We start from the raw sequence: 23,919 nt of genomic DNA on the forward strand, positions 1-23,919 counted from the left end.
TGGCCGACTGATCTTTGATAAGGCCCCCAAAGTCACCGAACTGAGCCATAACGGTCTTTTCAACAAATGGGGCTGGGAGAGTTGGATATCCATATCCAAAAGAATGAAAGAGGACCCCTACCTCACCCCCTACACAAAAATTAACTCAAAATGGACCAAAGATCTCAATATAAAAGAAAGTACCATAAAACTCCTAGAAGATAATGTAGGAAAACATCTTCAAGACCTTGTATTAGGAGGCCACTTCCTAGACTTTACACCCAAAGCACAAGCAACAAAAGAGAAAATAGATAAATGGGAACTCCTCAAGCTTAGAAGTTTCTGCACCTCAAAGGAATTTCTCAAAAAGGCAAAGAGGCAGCCAACTCAATGGGAACAAATTTTTGGAAACCATGTATCTGACAAAAGACTGATATCTTGCATATACAAAGAAATCCTACAACTCAATGACAATAGTACAGACAGCCCAATTATAAAATGGGCAAAAGATATGAAAAGACAGTTCTCTGAAGAGGAAATACAAATGGCCAAGAAACACATGAAAAAATGTTCAGCTTCACTAGCTATTAGAGAGATGCAAATTAAGACCACAATGAGATACCATCTAACACCGGTTAGAATGGCTGCCATTAAACAAACAGGAAACTACAAATGCTGGAGGGGATGTGGAGAAATTGGAACTCTTATTCATTGTTGGTGGGACTGTATAATGGTTCAGCCACTCTGGAAGTCAGTCTGGCAGTTCCTTAGAAAACTAGATATAGAGCTACCATTCGATCCAGCGATTCCACTTCTCGGTATATACCCGGAAGATCGGAAAGCAGTGACACGAACAGATATCTGCACGCCAATGTTCATAGCAGCATTATTCACAATTGCCAAGAGATGGAAACAACCCAAATGTCCTTCAACAGATGAGTGGATGAATAAAATGTGGTATATACACACGATGGAATACTACGCGGCAGTAAGAAGGAACGATCTGGTGAAACATATGACAACATGGATGAACCTTGAAGACATAATGCTGAGCTAAATAAGCCAGGCACAAAAAGAGAAATATTATATGCTACCACTAATGTGAACTTTGAAAAATGTAAAACAAATGGTTTATAATGTAGAATGTAGGGGAACTAGCAGTAGAGAGCAATTAAGGAAGGGGGAACAATAACCCAAGAAGAACAGATAAGCTATTTAACGTTCTGGGGATGCCCAGAAATGACTATGGTCTGTTAATTTCTGATGGATGTAGTAGGAACAAGTTCACTGAAATGTTGCTATATTATGTAACTTTCTTGGGGTAAAGTAGGAACATGTTGGAAGTCAAGCAGTTATCTTAGGTTAGTTGTCTTTTTCTTACCCCCTTGTTATGGTCTCTTTGAAATGTTCTTTTACTGTATGTTTGTTTTCTTTTTAACTTTTTTTTTCATACAGTTGATTTAAAAAAGAAGGGAAAGTTAAAAAAAAAAAAGAAAAAGAAAAAAGACAAACAAGGAAAAAAAAAAAAAAGATGTAGTGCCCCCTTGAGGAGCCTGTGGAGAATGCAGGGGTATTCGCCTACCCCACCTCCAAGGTTGCTAACATGACCACAGACATAGGGGACTGGTGGTTTGATGGGTTGAGCCCTCTACCATAAGTTTTACCCTTGGGAAGACGGTTGCTGCAAAGGAGAGGCTAGGCCTCCCTGTATTTGTGCCTAAGAGTCTCCTCCTGAATGCCTCTTTGTTGCTCAGATGTGGCCCTCTCTCTCTGGCTAAGCCAACTTGAAAGGTGAAATCACTGCCCTCCCCCCTACGTGGGATCAGACACCCAGGGAAGTGAATCTCCCTGGCAACGTGGAATATGACTCCCAGGGAGGAATGTAGACCCGGCATCGTGGGATGGAGAACATCTTCTTGACCAAAAGGGGGATGTGAAAGGAAATGAAATAAGCTTCAGTGGCAGAGAGATTCCAAAACGAGCCGAGAGTTCACTCTGGTGGGCACTCTTACGCACACTTTAGACAACCTTTTTTAGGTTCTAAAGAATTGGGGTAGCTGGTGGTGGATACCTGAAACTATTAAACTACAACCCAGAACCCATGAATCTCGAAGACAGTTGTATAAAAATGTAGCTTATGAGGGGTGACAATGGGATTGGGAATGCCATAAGGACCAAACTCCACTTTGTCTAGTTTATGGATGGATGTGTAGAAAAGTAGGGGAAGGAAGGAAACAGACAAAGGTACCCAGTGTTCTTTTTTACTTCAATTGCTCTTTTTCACTCTAAGTATTATTCTTGTTATTTTTTTGTGTGTGCTAATGAAGGTGTCAGGGATTGATTTAGGTGATGAATGTACAACTATGTAATGGTACTGTAAACAATCGAAAGTACAATTTGTTTTGTATGACTGCGTGGTATGTGAATATATCTCAATAAAATGATGATTAAAAAAAAAAGAGGAAATGAACACAGTAAAAAAAAAAAAAAAAAGCCAATCCATTTCTGGTATTTTGCATAACAGCAGCTTTAGCAAACTGGAACAGCATCCTACATATGTGAACATTAAAAAAAAAAAGGGAATTTTCAAAAGGAAGGAAATGATAAAAACAAATTCTTAAAAGTATTTCACTTCCAGGGAATATGCAGAAGGATGGGATAGGAAGAAACTCCTGAATAGAAACAAATTATTAGTAATATTTTAGTTCTGGGTTAGGTTAGGTATTGGTTTGAGGTATTATATTATTATGCTATATATTTTACATACATATATTACATATATATTTTACATATATTTATTATGCTATATATTTTACAAATATTATGCTAAATATTTTAGATTCTTTTGTATCTATCAAATATTATATTAAAAAGATAAAATGAGGAACCTGCAATGGCTTCCTATTTCTCTTAAAATAAAATCTAAATTATTGATTATGGTCTACAGGGCTCTGAATAATCTGGGCTCCACTCATCTTCTCTCAAGCCACCTTCCTCCTTGCTTTCTATTACTCCTACAAAGGATTCCTTCCTCTTCTAAGCATATGCCAAGCGCTTTGTTATCTGAGCACTTTCAACATGTTCACACAGAAGTTTCCTACTTTTGGCTCTTTGCGGCACTGACTCCTCCTTTCCTTCACTGTTACTTCAGACAAATCTTCTCTAATAATTCTTACAAAAATTGGTTACCACCTTTATTTTTCTATCTTCCTTTTTTGGTCAATGTCTTAATTTATAATTTCATATTTATTTGTTTACTTGCTTTCTATATTTACTCACTAGACTCTAAGCTCTCTGAGGAATGATACTATGTCTTTTTAAATTGCCATTTTATGTCTGGTACATGGAGTAATTCCTGGTGCACAACAGATATTCCATAAATCTTTGTTGAATGAATGAAAGATCAGGATAGAGGAAAAAGGGGCCCCTTACCATTCAGTTCAATGATTAGGTATTAATTTATGAGTCTGAGTAAAAAAATGTATACACATGCAGAATTATTTTTTGAAATGCTCAAAGTTCTACTTCTGGCAATGGTGAGATAGGCTATTTCAGACCAAATGTCTCATTGCACAACAGGAAAATTAGACAAAATATTTTAAAAAATACATTTGTTTGAAAGCATCAGGGAGCTATAAAGGCAATGCATATTTGCAGATCTAAGATTCCAGTGACAAGGGAAGCCAAGAGAGGTTGAGTCCAGCATTTGGAGACATTTTTCCTTCAAGAACTTTGTGGTAGCCAAGAGGTTAAGAAGCTAAGAAGAGCTGTGAGATAGGTATTTAAGAATGTGGAACAAAAATCAGAGTTCAGGATGTACCAAGGATGAGAAGCCCTGGTAAACATCCAAATTTTCATTTGGGACTCCAAAAGGCTGGCTTGAGAGTACCTGCCTCCTTAAATGTTGTGCCCTAGGTGCCTCACTTGCCTCACATTAATCCCAATCCTGAAACTAGAAGTAAGAGTGAACCAGAAAATAACTAACCCTCACAGGAACTGATGCCCAGCTTCAGATCATTTCAATCTCAATCTCAATTGAATTATGGTGATCTGGGATTGCTAGTGCCCCGAGCTTATAGCTAGCTGCAAACATATTGCTTCTCCATAGGAGTCAAGAACCTCATATTAGTTCTACAAATTTTCAAATACAATGTCTGGTAATCAATCAAAATAAGTAAGCATAAAAAAATGTAAGACTTGACTGAAAACCAAGGGAAAAATAAAACAGTAGAAACAGACTTACAGAAGATCCAGATAATGGAGTTATTAGACATAGGCTTTAAAATAGCCATGACTAACAAGTTCAAAGAATTAAAAGACAGGATAGGATTTGAGCAAAGAAATTGTCAATAAAGAAGTGGAAACTCTAAAAATAAAGAAAAAAATCTATAATTGAGAACTGCAATAATTGAAATTAAGGATTTAATTGGTTTAATTACAGAAGATTAGAAACAAAAGAAGAATTAGTAAGCTGGATAAGTCAAAAGAAATGTCTAGACTGAAGTATAGATGCGAAATACATATGGAATACATCGTTAAGTGAAGAGACAAAGTAAAAGACCCCTCCCATTGAGAATGTTTATGCAATCAATTCAGATAATTTGCATGGACAGCATTCTTTTATGTTGGGATCTCTTTTACAGCTGCAAGTGCCTATGCTACTCTTGATGTTATTATGCTCCAAATTTGTGGTTTCACGTGTGAGAACTCAAACCCATGTTATCACAAGTTTTATGGCAGGCACTGCTGGTGCTCACCACTCTTGATTTCTTTGTCACAGGTACACAGAATACATTTTCCAGCCTCCCCTGAAGTTTAGATGGGGCCATGTCACTATGTTTTTGGACATTGAAATGTTTTAAAAATTGAAAATGACTGAAAAGTTACAGAGTCAGATTAAACAATCATTAAAATTCCCTGCTATCCAGTGGGAAGAAAGTTGACAAAGCACAGCTGGAAGTTGCTAGTAGAAAAAAATAATAAAAATTTCATGTTTATCTATTAATGAGTTCAAACTCCTCAGTACAGTCTGTTACAGATGCATTTAAAAATGTCAGAGTATGCAACTTCAATGGGAGAACTAAGTGCTGTAACTTAAGGGGAATATACTGAAGTATTTGGTATATTAGAGTGACTGCATACTACGTATGAATGGTATCCTAAGGGGCTTCTCACGTGGTCACTTTAACTTCTTTTCCCTTTAGAGCTAGAGTTCTCTGAGTGGATGTTCCTTTCTGGAGAGCTTACATAGTCCTCTGTTATTTCTTTTCTTTTGATAAAGTGTCATACTTTCTCCCTCATAAATAATTTTTCACGTCTTTCCCTGACACAATACTGTTTTTAAAACCACCTAAACTCGATAAGCAATAATTAGGAATAATCTCTGAACCCAGGAAATATTACCACAATAAAGGTTTCTGAAGCAATAGTAAGCCCGTATCTCAAAGGAAATTAATATTTAATACAAATAATAAGATGAAAACTTTTGTGCTGTTTTTACCTTTCCCGGGTTTGTTGCTGAAGTTTATCAACTTGCGAAACAGATGGGTCGTTGGGTTGCTGCACTTTACTTGGCATTCCAACAATAACATTCAGGTTTGGGGATAAGAATGCTGGATATTCTACTGGCTGTGGTATAATAACTTTTCTGCAACATAGTAATAAAGTTAAATATTGAAATTATACAAAGGTACACTTCTAATGTCAGTGGTGGCTACCACATTTGAATTCTTCCCTCTTTACATTGTCAGCTCACCTTGAACCATCAGAGCACAGAGCTAAGAAAGAGAACAAAATTTAGAAATCCTGAGAAATAGAGACTAAAAAAACAATAGAGATAATCAACAAAATTAAAAGTTGGTTCTTTGAAAAGTTCAAAAAAATTGACAATCCTTTCGCTAGACTGACAAAAGAAAAAAAGGGAGAGGACACAAATAATGAAGATCAGAAATGAAAAGGGGGACATTGCTACGAATCCCACAAAAATAAAAAAGGACTAAAAAGGATAGTATGAACAACTGCATATCAACAAATTAAATAACCTAGATAAAATGGACAAATTCCTAGAAACACACAAACTACCTACACTGACTCAATTAGAAACAGAAGATCTCAACAGGCCAATAACAAGTAAAGTGACTGAATCAGTGTATTAGTTAGGGTTCACTAGGGAAACAGAATCAACAAGTGATATCCATAAATGTAAGATTTTATAAAAGTGTCTCACACTACTGTGGGGATGCACAAGTCCAAATTCTGTAGGGCAGGTAGGAAACTGGCAACTCCAATGAAGATGTTCGATGAACTCCTCAGAAAATGCTTTGCTGGCTAGCTGAAGAAGTGAAGGTCCTCTCTCTCTCTCTCTTAAAAGTGTTCAACTGATTGGATTAAATCCATCTGATTGAATTCTCTCATTGCAGAAGACATGCCCTTCACTGATATAATCAGTCACAGGTGACTGATGATTAAATAAACCAGCCTTCTGGTTTATTAACCAGCCACAAATGGCCTTGTAGTAATGGTTAAGCCAGTGCTTGCTTGGCCAGACACCTGGATGCCATCACCTGGCCAAGTTGACATATGAACCTAACCATCACAATCAGTAATCAAAAATCTCCCCCAAAAGAAAAGCCCAGGACCAGATGGCTTCATATGGGAATTCTACCAAGCATTCCAAGAACTAACACATATCTTCTTGTAAAATATTGAAGAAGAGGGAAAACTTCCTAACTCATTCAATGAGACCAATATGACCCAATCATCCAAGTCAGATAAAGATACCAAAAGAAAAGAAAATTACAGAACAATTCTTACTAATATTGATGCAAAAATCCTCAACAAAATACTAGCATACCAAATCTAAAAGTACATTAAAAGAATTGTACACTATGATCAAATGGGATTTACCACAAAATATGCAGGGATGGTTCAACAAAAGAAAATCAACTCATACAATACACATTAACAAACTGCAGGAGAAAACCACATGATCATTTTGATTGAACACAAAAGGCATTGACAAAATCCAGCATCCTTTCTTGATGAAAATATTCAGAAAACTAGGAATAGAAGGAAACTCCCTCAACATGATAAAGGGTATATTTGAAAAAACCCACAGCTAATATTGTACTTAATGGTGAAAGACTGAAAACTTTCCCTCTAAGATCAGGAACAAGATAATGATGCCCACTGTCATCACTGTTACTGAACATTGTATTGGAAGTCGTAGCCAGGGCAATGAGGCAAGAAAATGAAATAAAAGGGATCCAAATTGAAAAGGAAGAAGTAAAACTCCCTATCTGCAGACGACATGATCCCATACATAGAAAATCCTAAAAAATTCACAACAAAGTTATTAAACATAATAAGCAAAGTGGTGAGGAACAAGATCAATATACAAAAATAAGTAGTATTTCTATACAAAGTAATAAGCAATCAGAAGAGGAAATCCAGAAAAAAAATCTTATTTACCAGAGCAACTAAAAGAATCAAATATCTAGGAATAAACCTAACCAAAGATATAAATGACTTATACAAGGAAATCTACAAAACATTGCTAAAAGTAATCAAAGAAGGCCTAAATAAATGGAAGGGCATTCTGTGGTTTGGATTGGAAGACTAAAGATTATAAAGATGAAAATACTACCTGTGTTAGTTAGGGTTCTCTAAGGAAACAGAATCAACAAGAGATATCTGTAAATATAAGATTTTATAAAAGTGTCTCACACAACTGTGGGAATGCACAAATCCAAATTCCATAGCGCAGGCAGCAAACTGGCAACTCTGATGAAGGTGTTCGATGAACTCCTCAGAAAATGCTTCGCTGGCTAGCTGAAAAAGTGAAGGTCCTCTCTCTTCTTTAAAAGTCTTCAACTGATTGGATTAAATCCAGCTGATTGAATTCTCTCATTACTGAGACATGCCCTTCATTGGTGTAATCAGTCACAGGTGCAGTCAATTGATGATTTAATAAACCAGACTTCAGGTTTATTAACCAGCCACAAATGTCCTTGCAGTAATGGTTAGGACAGGGCTTGCTTGACCAGACACCTAGACCTCATCACTTGGCCAAGTTGACACATAAACCTAACCATCACAAAACCCCAAGCAATTTACAGAATCAATATGACCCCAATCAAAATTCTAACAGCCTTCTTTGCAGAAATGGAAAAGTCAGTCATAAAATTTATATGTAAGGGTGGATATGGTGAGCTGGGCATTGTACAGCATTGCCAGATGGAGCACTGTCAGCAACGAGGTTTTCTTCTATTTGTATGCAATGCTTGTTCAGGAATATTTAGCTTGGAACACAGAAGCAGAGAGTCACGTGGCTATTCTAAGGCACCGTCATCAGTCAGATCATGAATGTGAAAAACTGGAAATCCCTAAGCCTCATATGGCTGCTACCCAGAAACTTGTTAAAGACATTATTGACTCCAAGACAAGACAGGCAGTGAGTAAATGACGTAAAGGTGCAAAAAATAGTGAAACAGCTGCAATGTTGCACTGCTGAAATTAAAGATGCATGCTGATGGGGATAAATCATTGCCACAGACAGAAAGAATTTATTTTCAGGTTTTCTAACCTAATGGAAGCAAAGAGAAGAGCAAACCAATGTTCTTTTGCCATAGATGGAGCATTGGAAATGTCATAGATTTTGCAGCTTCTTTAGCCAGTCTTAAAATGACAATAACAAATCAATGGCTAAGAAATTAAGGTTATGTCACATTACTTCAGGAGAAGCCTTACCCCGGGATCATACTTTGGAAACATAGATTGCTAAGGAAGATTGCCCTTTATATAATGGTGGAAATATTATCTTGGAATATCTTAATGATGAGGAACAGTTCTTAAAAAATGTTAATTCTTACTTGGAATAGTCACTTAAGGATTCAAGCCAGAAATCATAAGAAAACTTCTATATACATGGTTAAATCAATTTATTTTAATACAATTACTTAGTATTTTTTGTTTTTAAAAGTTGCTTTTTAGTTTATTTTCATTATGTCATAATTTACATTATCAGTTTTCCGTTAAATTTAATTTGTTTTTGTTTTAAAGTTTTTATGAACTGTTACTCATTTATCAGCAAATTCTTATATTTAATCAGTGTTTACTAGGCAATGTTGTATTAACAACAACAAAGGTATTATTTCTCATTTGTTTAATGTCAGCTTTTTGTTGGCTATGACTCTGTTCCATGTCATCTTTACTCCAGGATCCATGCCGAAGGGACAGCCGTTTTCCAGGACATGGCCATTCTTTTGACAGAGGAAGAAGGAGATGGCAGACATATGGACTGGTTCTTAGAAGATACACATATCACTTTTTTATTTTTGAGCAAGTCACATGACCAAGTCTAAGTTCATGGTGCCAGGAAGTAGAGTCTTACCTATGTCACAATTCGTATAAATTGATGTGTGTACATAAATCATGAAAATTTAGAGATAATCTCATTCAGTCCTCTAAGATTTTGAATGAAGAATCTGGGGCCCAGGAAGGGAAATCAATTTCTTGGTGTGTCACCTAACTACAAGGGGCAAATCCCTGATAAAGAGAGCCCCTCCAGTAGTATTTACCTTTTTGTTTGTATGAATATGTTATAAAAGAAGAATGGAGTAGGCCACCTTAATCATAGTCTCTCTTCCTATACAAAAGCAAAATGCATGCCAAAGTAATTGCGTTTTACCAACAAATTCAAATTAATGCTCCTGACCAACGTATTTCTTCTATACTCAACAAAGTACTTTCTATATAGAAGAAATAGAAATTATTTCTATTTGCTCTTTGTCTAATTTCTATTATAATTGTCATGGACATGTATATAATTGTCATGGACATGGCTTTAGGTTTTATTAAAAGAACAAACTCAGAATGCTCATTTGGTCTATTTCACTCCTAATTCTGCTTTCTTCATATTTTCATGTGAGGAGTGGTGATAATTTCAAACTTTTATCAGGTTCTTATACATTCATATATTGACATGGTTCGTTAAGAACCTACTAAATGAAAGGATCTGTTTTAAATTCCTATGGGGGGCACAACAAGGAGATATAAGCATGCATATAGCTATAATACAAAGCAGTGTGACAGGTGTCAAAGGAGTAATATAGATAGCAAATAAAGCTACGATCCACTTGCACTTTTATCAGAAACTAAAACCAGTTAATGTGTTAAATCCTTAAATATATTCCCAGATAATCAGAAAGTTTTAATCCAATATACTACCTTAGCATCTTTCACATAGTAGGTGATCAACACATCTCATGAATTGAATTAAAGCTAAATGATCTGGGGTGGGGGTGGGGGGATCTGGTCAGGGGAGAAGAGGTAAGGCTGGCAGGGAGAAAGAAGAGAAGAGACTGGAGGGAAGGACTTATATCAGTAGGCATACATATTGTAAATTAGGGTAGGTCCCAAATAGTGGAGCAAACTAGTCTGGAAGAGATTTAGGTACTAACATCCTCAGAGGCTCTATGGACTGGGGCTCCAGCATGGCAGGAGTCTCCTCAGGAGAACAGAGTTGTGGGGAGAGAGAGAATATCAACCTCTCCAGCTTCACATTTCCAAATTACTCTGAAATCAGACAACTTTTTTAGGCTTTCCTTTAGGTCTTTCAGTTGAGTATGCTTCATAAAATTTTAAGGTCTGTGTCCCCACTCAACCCTAGTATCTTTCTACATCTTTGCAGATACCTAAAATTATAAGTAGAAAACCCATAAGTAGGAAAAAAAGGGTTTTTAATTCAGATAGTTGAAATAACACTAGGGACACACATAAGCTTCAGTTTGCATATAATCAGCCAACAGATACATATGAATGATAGATTATCAGAATTTTCCCAGATTTCTCAGCCCTGCCCTTGCCCACCAACAACCACCTCCATTTTCAGATCACAAGAAGGCTTGGAGAATCTGAAGAAGAAAGGAAAAGGTTGCAGACAGACGAATCTGGGAACAAGAAAAAATTTGCCCACATTGTTTACATACCTGGGCAACAAAAATTGTGGATTAAGATCATTGGTCACATAACTGTAAAAATGTTTTGTTTCAGAAATTTCTTGTTTTATTTTTGTTTTTTTAAAGTGGGAAAATTCCCTGGGAATTTAACTGAGGTATTACAGAAACAGATTAATTCCATTCCCTATTATCAATCTTGGTATACTGTATCTTATTTTACCTAATGTGGTACATAAAAATAAAATTTGCAAAATCTAGAGTCTTCTGCATTTGAAAGATTAAGCCACATAAACAATAGAATTTGTAAAAACTTGTCAAAATGAACAATAAAAATGTCTATGACAAAAAAATTTTTATGTAAGGCTAATGTTCCGGTTTGCTAATGCTGCTGTCACGCAAAACACCAGAAATGGATTGGCTTTTAAAGGGAGTTTATTTGGTTACAAATTTACAGTCTGAAAGACATGAAAATGTCCAAATTAAGGCATCAACACAAGTATACATCCACTGAAGGAAGGCCAATGGTGTCTGGAAAACCTCTGTTAGCTGGGAAGTGCACACGGCTGGTGTCTGCTGATCCCAGGTTGTTTTTTAGCTCCTCTCTCGGCTCTTGTGCATTCTTCAAAATGTTGCTCTTCGGGCATTTTGTCCTCGCTTAGCTTCTCCAGAGCAAACTCTGGGCTAGCATCTCCAAAGTATCAGCAAAAGTCTGCTTTCAACAGCTGTCTCCAAAATGTCTCTCTCAGCTGCTCCCCAAAATGTCACTCTTAGCTGCTTCGAGGTCCTTCTGTTTGAAAGCTCCTTAATAGGGCTTAATTGATTAAATCAAGACCCACGCTGAATGGGTGGGGCCACACCTCCATGGAAACAATCCAATCAAAGGTATTTCCCACAGTTAGGTGGTTCACATCTCCATGGAAACAGCCCATTCCAAAGAATTCCAGCCTAATCAACACTAATAAGTCTGCCCCCACAAGATTGCATCAAAGAACATGGCATTTTGGGGGACATAATACATCCAAACTGGCACAGGTAACATCCCCAAATGGCTAAAACCATCTTGAAAAAGAAGAATGAAATTGGAGGACTCATATTTCCCTAACTAAAAACTTCTTACAAAGCTACACTAATTAAAGCAGCATGGTACTGGCACAAGGACAGATATGTAGTTCAATGGGATGGAATTGACAGTTTAGAAATCAACCCTCACACTTATGGCTAACTGATTTTTGACAATGGTGCCAAGCAGAACAATTGAATGAATGCAGACTTTCATGAGAAACCAAAGAAAAAAATAAATAAATGGTATGTCATCAAAACTAAAAACCTTTGTGCAAAAAAGGACTTCATTATGGGGGTGACATCATCAACTTGGTGATGTAAACAGCTACTGAAAACTTCTCTCCAGAGATGCAATGAAAAAAAAAAAAAAGGACAATTCTGAATTGTTCAGAACCCTTAGAGGAAGATATCGACTGGAGAAGGACCCTACAAATGCTGAATTGATGAAAGAGAAAAAGTATCAAGTAGGAACCTTCTGTTCCAGACCAGCCAGTACTCTCCCATCCCCCTCAATCAGACTCAGCATGGGAAGAGCACAGAAGCAGCAGCCGGGATCCCTCCCACTGGGGACACACACTCTAAAATATCTCACAGCAGTGAGATGGACCCCCACCATTTGGAGACCCAGAGAACAGGGGAGGACATTTCATGGCCCAAGACAGTGAGGGACAAAGAGTCAGAAAACATAGACAGAAACTCGGTCTGAAAGCCCTCTCTCCATCCCTGAGGGAAACAGCAGTAGGCAGCCATTTCCTTGCATAGAGGACAGCTGCAAAACTGGGTCAGCTGGGGGAGTCCTCTGCCACAAGTAAAGTGGGAGATACAGCCCCACATCGAGCCAGATTTTTGACAGCAAAGTGAGAGCACAGGAATCCTGCAGTTTCAGCTCCACCTGTGCAGACGCAGCCAGTGCTTGGTGACAAAACTCCTTCTGATGACAATTACCTTACCAAACAGTGTCATCTGGGTTGTTAAAAAGACTCTTCAGACCTTACCTTAGGACCACTGGAACTGGTCTACATCCCCTGCACATAAACCCAGCCCTGTTTTGGCTGAGAAATACAGACAACCCAACTGTTAAAGCAGGGCTTTAAAACAAACCCAGGTCTTGCTGGCCAGCAAAAAACAGAGCACCACTGGGAGCCAGCAGACTTGTTTCACCACATGCAGTGACTGTGCTGGGGTGCCCAGTGCCTAAACCCCATCCCTGGAGCAGAGCATTGTGTGTGCCTAATTTTGGGGGGGACACTGGAGGAAGGGCAGAGCAAATCTGACAAATGACCAGTGAGAGAGACAAAGAACGGAGATCAAAGACAATGAACAAGAAAACCCTAGGCAAAAGAGAGCAAATGACCTCCAGAATAAACTAATAAAGAAAATCAGATGCTTAGACAGCAAAAAAAAAAAAAAAAAAAATCACAAGTTATACCAGGAAGCACAGAGGTATGGCTTAGTCAAGGGAACAAACTAAAACCTCAACTGAGATATGGGAATTGAAACAACTAATTGAAGATGTTCAAACAAACACATAAAATCAATTCAATGAGCTGAAAGAAAACATGGCTAAAGAGATGAAGGATATAAAGAAGATACAGGGTATCCATACAGAACAACTCAAAAACTTGAAAAAACAAATGACAGAACTTGTGGGAATGAAAGGCACAATAGAAGAGAGGAAAAACACAATACAACACTGGATTTGAATAGGCAGAAGAAAGGATTAGTGAACTAGAAGACAAGGAATCCAAAATCCTACATACAAAAGAACAGATAGGGAAAAGAATGGAAAAATATGAGCATGGTCTCAGGAAACTGAATGATAACATGAAGCACACGAATATACATGTCATGGTGTACCAGAAGGTGAAGGGAAAAGGGGCAGAAAGAAAGGAGGAAATAATCAATGAAAACTTCCCATTTCTTAGGAAAGACACAAAATTACTGGAACAAAAAGTGCAGCAAATCCCAAACAAAATAGATACAAATAGACTGACTACAAGACACATACTAAGCAGATTGTCAATGTCAAAGACAAAGAGAGAATTCTGGAAGCAGCAAGAGAAAAGCAATCCATCACATACAAAGGACACTTGATAGACTAAGTGCTGATCTTTCAGTAGAAACCAAGGAGGCAAGAAGGCAGTGGCATGATATATTTAAGATACTGAAAGAGAAAAACTGCCAACCAAGAATTCTATATCCAGCAAAACTGTCCTTCAAAAATGAGGCAGAGTTTAAAATATTTATACATAAAAAGACACTGAGAGAGTTCATGAAAAGGAGACCTGCTCTACAAGAATACTAAAGGGAGCACTACAGGCAGACAGGAAAAGACAGGATAGAGAGATTTGGAGAACAGAGTAGAAATGAAGATTAGCAGTAAGGGTAACTAAAAGAGTAAAAAGGAAGAAAAAAACAAGATATGACATATAAAATACAAAAGAAAAAATGCTTGAAAAATGTATTCCCTTTACAGTAATCACATTAAATGTTAATGGATTAAATTTCCCAATCAAAAGACATAGATTTGTAAAATGGATTTTAAAAAAAACAAACAAACAGGATCCATCTATATGCTATCTACAAGAGATTCACTTAAGATCCAAGGTAAAAAAAAAAAGGGTGGAAGTGAAAGGTTGGAAAAAGATATTTCATGAAAACAACAACCAGAAAAGAGTGGGGGTAACTCTACTAATATCAGACAAATTAGACATCAAATGATACAATAAGGATACCATGTATTAATAAAGGGGACAATCCATCAAGAAGACACAACAATCATAAATATTTATGCACCAAGCCAGAGTGCCCCAAAATACACAAAGCAAAGATGGACAAAACTGAAGAGAGAAGCAGACACTTCTACAATAGTAGTTGGAGATATCAATACACCACTCTCATCAACAGATAGAACATCTAGAGAGAAGATCAATAAGGAAACAGATTTTGAATACGATAAATGAACCACACTTAACAGATATTTAAGTTCTACACCCAACAACAACAGGATATACATTTTTCTCAAGTCCTCATGGATCATTCTCCAGGACAGACCACATGTTGGGTCACAAAACAGGTCTCAATAAATTTAAAAAGATCAAAATTATATAAAACACTTCCTCAGATCATAATAGAATGAAGTTGGAAATCAATAACAGGCAGAAGGCTGGAAAATTCAGAAATATATGGAGACTAAACAATACATTCATAAACAACCAGTGGGTCAAGGAAGAAATTACAAGAGAAAACAGTAAATATCTTGAGGCAAATAGAAATGAGAACATAACATATCAAAACATGGGATGCAGCAAAGGCAGTGCTGAGAAGGAAATTTATTGCCCTAATCACCTATATTAAAAAATAAGAAAGAGCAAAACTTGATGACTTAATTGCTCACCTGGAGGAACTAGAGAAAGAACAGTAAATTAATCCCAAATCAAACAGAAGGAAAGAAATCACAAAATTAGAGCCGAAATAAACAAAATTGAGAAAATGAAAACAACAGAGAGAATCAACAAAACCAGAAGCTGGTTCTTTGCAAAAATCAATAAAATTAGTGGGCTTTATCAAGGCTAACAAGGAAAAAAAGGATGCAAATAAATAAAATCAGAACTAGAAGGGGGGGACACAACTACTGACTCCACAGAAATAAAGGAGATAACGAGAAGATACTATGAACACTATCTGCTAACAAACTAGACAACTTAGACGAAATGGACAACTTCCTAGAAAAGCATGAACAATCAACACTGACTCAAGAAGAAATAGAAAACCTCAAAAAAACCAATCACAAGTAAAGAGATTTAATCGGTCTTCAAAAACCTCCCAAAAAAGAAAAGTCCAGTACCAGATGGCTTCACATGTGAATTCTACCAAGCATTCAAGAAAGAATTTGTGCCAATACTGCTCAAATGTTTCAAGAAAAATTGAAAAGAAGGGAAGCTACCTAACTCATTATATGAAGCCAACATCTCCCTAATACCAAAGTCAGACAAATATATTACAAGAAAAGAAAATTATAGACCAATCTCTTTAATGAGTATAATTCAAAAATCTTCAACAAAATACTTGAAAATTGAATCCAGCAGCACATTAAAAGAATTAAACACCATGACCAAGTGGGTTTCATTCCAGGGATGCAAGGCTGTTTCAACACAAGAAAAGCAATTAATGTAATAAATCACATCAATAAATTAAAGAGGAAAAATCACAGGATCATCTTGATTGATGCAGAAAAGGCATTTGACAAAATTCAGCAACTTTTCTTGATGAAAACACTTCAAAGGATAGGAATAGAAGGAAACTTCCTCAACATGAAAAAGGGAATAAATGAAAAATACACAGCTAATGTCATTCTCAGTGGGAAAAGACTGAAAGCTTTCCCTCTAAGATCAGGAACAAGACAAGGATGCCCACTGTCACCATTGTTATTAACACTGTGTTGGAAGTTCTAGCTAGAGCAATTAGGCAAGAAAAAGAAATAAAAGGCATCCAAACTGGAGAGGAAGAAGTAAAACTTTCATTGTTTGCAGATGATATGATCCTATATATATAAAATTCTGAAGAATCGATAGCAAAACTACTAGAGCTAATAAACAAGTACAGCAAAGTGGCAGGATACAAAATCAACATGCAAAAATCAGTAGTGTTTCTATACACAAGCAATGAACAATCAGAACAAGAAATCAAGAAAAAGTTCCATTTACAATAGCAACAAAAAGAATCAAATATTTAGGAATAAATTTAACCAAGAACATAATAAACTATACACAGAAAACTATAAGAAATTGCTAAAAGAAATCAAAGAAGACTTAAATAAATGGAAGGACACACCATGTTAATGGATTGGAAGATTAAATATAGTTAAGATGCCAATTTTACCCAAATTGATACATAGATTCAATGCAATACCAATTAAAATCCCAACAACTTACTTTGCAGAAATAGAAAAATCAATAATCAAATTTATTTGGAAGGGCAGGGTGCCCTGAATAGCTAAAAATATCTTGAGAAAGAAAAATGAAGTGGGAGGTCTCACACTACCTGACTTTAAAGCATATTACAAAGCTACAATGGTCAAAACAGCATGGTATTGGCATAAAGAAAGGTATACTGCCTACTGGAATTGAATTGAGTTTTCAGAAATAGACCCTCTCATCTATGGACAATTGATCTTTGATAAGGTGGTCAAGTCAGCTGAACTGGGACAGAGCAGTCTCTTCAATAAATAGTGCTTGGAAAACTGGATATCCATATCCAGAAGAATGAAAGAGGACTCCTATCTCACACCTTATACAAAAATTAACTCAAAATGATCAAAGACCTAAACATAAGAGCTAAGACCATAAAACTTTTAGAATAAAATGTAGGGAAATATCTTAAAGATATTGTGATAGGAGGTGGTTTCCTAGACCTTACACCCAAAGCACAAGCAATGAAAGAAGAAAAAGATAATTAGGCTTTCCTCAAAACTGAAAACTTTTGTACATCAAAGGACTTTGTCAGGAAACTAAAAAGGCAGCTAAGGCAATGGAGACAATACTTGTAAACCACATATTAATAAGAGTTTAATGTCCAGAATATATAAAGAGACCCTACAACTCAACAACAAAAAGCCAAACAAATCCACTTAAAAATGAGCAAAGTAGTCCGCAGGTAAACTCACTGCATTCCCTCCTTCTTGGACAAGACTCCCAGGGGGGTAAATCTCCCTGGAAATGTGGGACATGACTCCAGGGTATGAGCCTGGACCTGGCATTGTGTGATAGAGAAAGCCTTCTTAACCAAAAGGGGGAAGAGAAATGAAACAAAATAAAGTTTCAGTGGCTGAGAGATTTCAAATGGAGTTGAGATGTCATTCTGGAGGTTATTCTTATGCATTATATAAATATCCCTTTTTAGTTTTTAGTGTATTGGAATAGCAAGAAGGAAATACCTGAAACTGTCGAACTACAACCCAATAGCTTTGATTCTTGAAGACAATTGTATAACTATATAGCTTAATGGTGTGACTGTAAGATTGTGAAAACCTTGTGGCTCCCACTCCCTTTACCCAGTGTATGGACAGATGAATAGAAAAATGGGAACAGAAATTAAATGAATAATAGGAGGAATGGGGAGATGGGATGTTTTGGTTGTTCTTTTTAACTTTTATTTTTATTCTTATTTTTATTTTGGGGGGAGTAATGAGAATGTTCAAAAATTGATTGTGGTGATGAATGCACCACTATATAATGGTACCATGAACAACTAATTGTACACTGTGGATGATCGTATGGTATGTGAATATATCTCATTAAAACTGAATTAAAAAGCAGTTTAAAAAAGGGGCAAAGGAAATGTACAGACACTTTTCTGAAGAGAAAATGCAGAGGGCTCAAAAACATGAAAAGATGCTCAATTTTACTGGCTATTAGGGAAATGCGGATCAAAACCACAGTGAAATATCATCTCACACCTACTAGAATGGCCATTATCCAAAAAACAGAAAACTACAAATGTTAGAGAGGATGTGCAGAAAGAAGTACACTTATTCACTGTTGGTGGGAATGTAGAATGGTGCAGCCTATCTGGAAGGCAGAGTGGTGGCTCCTCAGGAAGCTAAGTATAATAGAATTGCAATATGATCCAACAATCCCATTACTAGGTATATACTTGGAGGAACAGAATGCTAGGACACGAATGGACTTTTGTAAACACATGTTTACAGCTGCATTATTCACGATTGTCAAGAGATGGAAACAGCCCAAATGTCCATCAGCGGATGAGTGGATAAACAAACTGTAGTATATACATACAATGGAATATTATGCAGCTGTAAGACAGGATAAAGTCATGATGCATGCAACAATGTGGATGAACCTCGAGGACATTATGTTGAGCAAAATAAGCCAGAAACAAAAGGAAAAATACAGTATGGTCTCATTAATATGAATTAACTTTAATGAGCAAACTCTGAGAGTTAAAATTGAGACTACAGGTTTTCAGAAGATAGAGGTAGTGATTGGGCATTTGATGCTGAAGGAGTACAGAATGTTCAACAGGATTGTAAAGATTCAGAAATGGATAGCAGAATACTGTGTGATGGTAGCACAATATTGTACATTTAAGGAACAAAGCTGAGTGTGAGTATAGTTGAAAGAGGAAGGCCAGAGGCATGTATGACACCAGAAGGAATGACAGAATATAAAATTGGGACTGTATAACTTAGCAAAAACTAGAGTGGACAACAAAGGTGATTAAATGTAGAAATGTAAGAAAGTTTTACATGAGGGAGAACAAGAGAATATCAACATTGCAAGGTGTTGAAAATGGGATAGTACATGGGACAAAATACAATCAATGCAACCTAGGGTCTTTAGTTAACAATAACATTGTAATACTATTCGACTAATTGTAACAAAGGCAATAAATATACCAAAGCTAAATGTCAATAGAGGGGGATATAAGGGAGGCGTATGGGATTCCTGTTGTTGTTTCTCCTTTTTATTTTATTTATTTTCTATTTTTTATTCTTTTCTTTTTCTTTTTTTTTTTCCTTCTTCCTTTTTTTGTGGAAGAAATGGAATGCTCTCATATAGATTGTGGTGGTGAAACCATAACTATGTAATTATACCAGGAACCATTGATTGTTTACTTAGGATGGACTGCATGGTGTATGAGTAAAACTGTTTAAAAAATAAACAGAAAGATACAAGTGTTGAAGATGATGTGGAGAGAGAGATATAACTAGTCACTGTTGGTAGGGAAGTAGAATGGTGCAGCCCTTCTGGAGAGCAGTGTGGTGGTTCCATGGGAGGCTAAGTATAGGGTTGCCATATGATCCTGCAACCCTGTTATTTGGTATATACTTGGAAGAACTGTAATCAGGGACACAAATAGACATTTGCACACTGGTGTTTAATGGCAGCAGTATTCACAATTTGTGATGAATGGAGGCAGCTTAAGGGTACATTGACGGGTGAACAGAAGGGTGAACTGTAGTGTATACATACAACGGAATACTGAATGGCTGCAAGAAGGCATGCAAGAAAGCTGCATGAAGTCGTGAGGCATGCAACTAGGTGAATGAATCTTGAGGCCATTATGTTGAGTGAAATAAGCCAGAAACAAAAGGACAATATTGTAAGACCTCACTAATATTAACTAACTATAACAAGCAAATGCTGAGAATTGAGTCCAAGATCACAGGTTATCAGGTGATAGAACCTGAATACAGATTGGGCAATTGATGATGCAGGAGTATGGAGTGTTCAATGAGGCTTGCTGTAAAGGTTCCTAGATTGTAAGCTTTTACAGCAGTCACATCTATTCCTGAGTTTTGAGAGTTATTTAAAAGACATTTATTTGGTATAAAATTTACATTCTCTGTAGCACACTTTCTAATATATACTATGCGCCAGTTTGGATGTATTATGTCTCCCAAAAAGCCATGTTCTTTAATGCAATCTTGTGGGGGGCAGACATGTTAGTATTAATTAGGTTGGAATCCTTTGAGTGTTTCCATGAAGATATGACTCAATCGACTGTGGGTGAGATCTTTGATTAGATAATTTCCATGGAGGTGTTACCCCTGCATTCAGGGTGAGTCTCAATTAAATCACTGGAGTCCTATAAAAGAGTTCAGACATCTTCTTGACCAAGAGGGGGATGTGAAATGAAACAAAATAAAGTTTCAGTGGCTGAGAGATTCCAAATGGAGTTGAGAGGTCACTCTGGTGGGCATTCTTATGCACTATATAGCTAACCCTTTTTAGGTTTTAATGCATTGGAATAGCTAGAAGCAAATACCTGAAACTATCAAACTGCAACCCAGTAGCCTTGACTCTTGAAGATGATTGTATAGCAATGTAGCTTACAAGGGGTGACAGTGTGATTGTGAAAGCCTTGTGGACCACACTCTCTTTATCCAGTGTATGGATGAATGAGTAGAAAAATGGGGACAAAAACTAAATGAAAAATAGGGTGGGAGGGGGAGATGATTTGGGTGTTCTTTTTCACTTTCATATTTTTATTCTTACTTTTACTTTTTCTGGTGTAAGGAAAATGTTCAAAAAATAGATTGGGGTGATGAATGCACAACTATGTGATGGTACTGTGAACACCATGGATGACTGTATGATATGTGAATATATCTCAATAAAATGGAACTTTTTAAAAAAAGAATTCAGAGATAGAAAGAGCTTGCTGCTGCAGCCAAGAGAGGCATTTTGGAGATGGCCATTAAAAGCAGACTGTTGCTGACACTTTGCTCTGGAGAAGCTAAGAGAGGACAAAACACCCCAAGAACAACAGGAGCTGAGAGAGGAGCTGAGAGAGGAGCTGGAACAAAACTCAGGATCAGCAGACACCAGCCACATGCCTTCCCAGCTAACAGAAGTTTTCCAGATGCCATTGGTTTTCCCTTGGTGAAGGTATACTTGTGTTGATAACTTAATCTGGACATTTGGGTGGCTTTCAGACTATAAATTTGTAACCAAATAAAATCCCTTTATAAAAGCCAATCCATTTCTGGTATTTGTATAAATTTGTAACCAAATAAAACCCCTTTATAAAAGCCAATCCATTTCTGGTATTTGGCATAACAGCAGCGTTAGCAAACTGGAGCATACTGTAGAGTCAGTTTATTTAAACAACGTGGTTGCACGGAACCTAGAATGGGGAATGAGGACTTGGTATTCTATACAGGTTAATGTGATACCCTGATACACCCCAGAATATTTTGGGCAGAAAATAAAAAAGTATTTGCAAAATCCCCTTGAGTGACTGGGGGAAAAAGTGAAAATATTAAACTTCCTCACCTGGGGAATTCTTGATATTTTCACAAATAGTAGGAACTCCCAATTTAATAAGTCAAGCCCTTGATCTTGGGACTTGCCCCTATGAACTTTTTCTTGCAAAGGAGAAGCTAAGCCTACCTATAAGTATGTATAAGTGTCACTCCCAGAGAACCACTTTTGTTGCTCAGATGCAGCCTCTTTCCTCAGGCAATTCAGCAAATGAACTCACTATCCTCCTCACTACATAGGACATGACTCCCAAGGGTTAAGTCTCCTTGGCAATGTGGGCCATGACTCCTAGGGATGATCCTAGCCCTGGCATTTTGTAATTGAGAAAGCCCTCTTGACCAAAAGGGGGAAAAGAAATGAAACAAAATTTTAGTGGCTGAGAGATTTCAAAGAGTTGAGAAGTCATTCTGGAAGTTATTCTTATGCATTATATAAATATTCCTTTTTAGTTTCCAGTTAGTTAGCTAGAATAAAATACCTGAAACTGCTGAACTGTAATGCAGTAGACTTGACTCTTGATAATACTTATATTAACTATATAGTTTTTATCTTGTGAACATGTGATTGTGAAAACCTTGTGAAGACACTCCCTTTACCCAGTGTATGGGCAGATGAGTAATAAAATAATGACAACAGATAATGGCGGGTGGGGATAAGGGTATGGGATGGTTTGGGTGCTCTTTTTAATTCTTTTTATTTATCTCGAGTAATGAAAATGTTTTAAAGTTGATTGTGGTGATGAATGCAACTATATGATGATACTGTGAGCCACTGATTGTATCCTTTGGGTGGATTATACAGTGTGTGAATATATCTTAATAAAACTGCATTTTTAAAAAAAAGGACTTTATTAACATAAAAATGAAGAGAAACAGTGGGAGAAAATATTTGGAAACCACATATCTGATAAGGGTTTAATATCCAGAATAAAGAAATCCTACAATTCAACAAAAAGAAAAACAACCCAATTAAAATATGAGAAACCACTTGAACAGGCCCAAAGAAGACATATAAATGTCCAAAAAGCATGAAAAGATGCTCAATATCATTACCCATTAGGGAAATGCAAATCAAAACCACAATGAGATACCCTTTCACAACCACTAGAATGGCTACTATTAAAAACATGGAAAATAACAAGTGTTGGAGTGATGCGGAGAAATAGGAATCCTCATTCCTTGTTGGTGGGAATGTAAAATGGTGTAGTTGCTGCGGAAAACAGTTTGGTGGTTCCTCAGAAAGTTAAGTAGAGAATTACCATATTACCCTGCAACCCCACTTCTAGGAATATACCCAAAAGAATTAAAAGCAGTGACTCCAGCAGATATTTGCACACCCATAGTCATAGCAGTATTATTCACAACTGCCAAAAGATGGAAGCAATCCAAGTGTCCGTCACTGATGAATGGATAAACAGCATGTGGTATAAACATACAATGGAATATTTAGCTGTAAAAGGGAAAGAAGTTCTGATACATACAACAACATGCATAGAATCTTGGAGACATCATGCTGAGTGAAGTAAGACAGACATGAAAGGAAATATTGTATGATCTCACTCATCAGAATGAGCCAATTCACAAAGTCAGAAACTAGAATACAGGTTACCAGGGGCCCAGGTCAGAGGGGGAATCTGGAGTGACAGCCTAATTGGTACAGAGTTTCTATTTGGGGTGACGGAAAGTTTTGGTAGTGGATAGTGGTGATGGTAGCATAACATTGTGAATGTAATTAACACAACTGAATTATATACTAGAATTGGTTCAGAGAGGAAATTTTAGTTTGAATGTATGTTACTAGAATAAAATTTTTTTAAAAACCAAAACCATAGGACTGTGAACCCTAATGTAAACTATGGACTAGAGTTAACAGTATAGTTGTAATAATATTGTTTCATCTATTGTGACAAAGGTACCATATTAATACAAAGCATTAGTAATAGGGTAAACTGTGTGTGTGAGGGAGGGTATACAGGAACTCTGTATTTTCTGCATGGTTTTTCTGTAAATCTACAATGTCTGTTAAAAAAAATAATGAATGCTGTGAAAAAACGCAACTTAAAAAAATTTTATGTGACTTTTTTATTCTGCTCCATAATATGTAGATGTTAATTTTAACATAAACATTTTCAC

General features: G+C 36.6%; 1 protein-coding gene and 1 pseudogene across 1 annotated transcript in view; one reads left to right on the forward strand and one right to left on the reverse strand.

Annotated features, from left to right (window-relative positions):
• Nucleotides 1-23,919, reverse strand: part of C2CD6 (C2 calcium dependent domain containing 6) — a 217,765-nt gene that overhangs the window by 162,694 nt on the left and 31,152 nt on the right. Inside the window, 1 exon segment of the mRNA XM_037848665.1 lies at nt 5,480-5,626. Within this exon segment, the coding sequence (XP_037704593.1) occupies nt 5,480-5,626 (147 nt within the window).
• LOC119544505 lies at nt 7,289-8,858 on the forward strand (annotated as a pseudogene).

Source organism: Choloepus didactylus, chromosome 9 (genome assembly GCF_015220235.1).
Source record: "Choloepus didactylus isolate mChoDid1 chromosome 9, mChoDid1.pri, whole genome shotgun sequence".
Classification (NCBI taxonomy): Eukaryota; Metazoa; Chordata; class Mammalia; order Pilosa; family Megalonychidae; genus Choloepus; species Choloepus didactylus.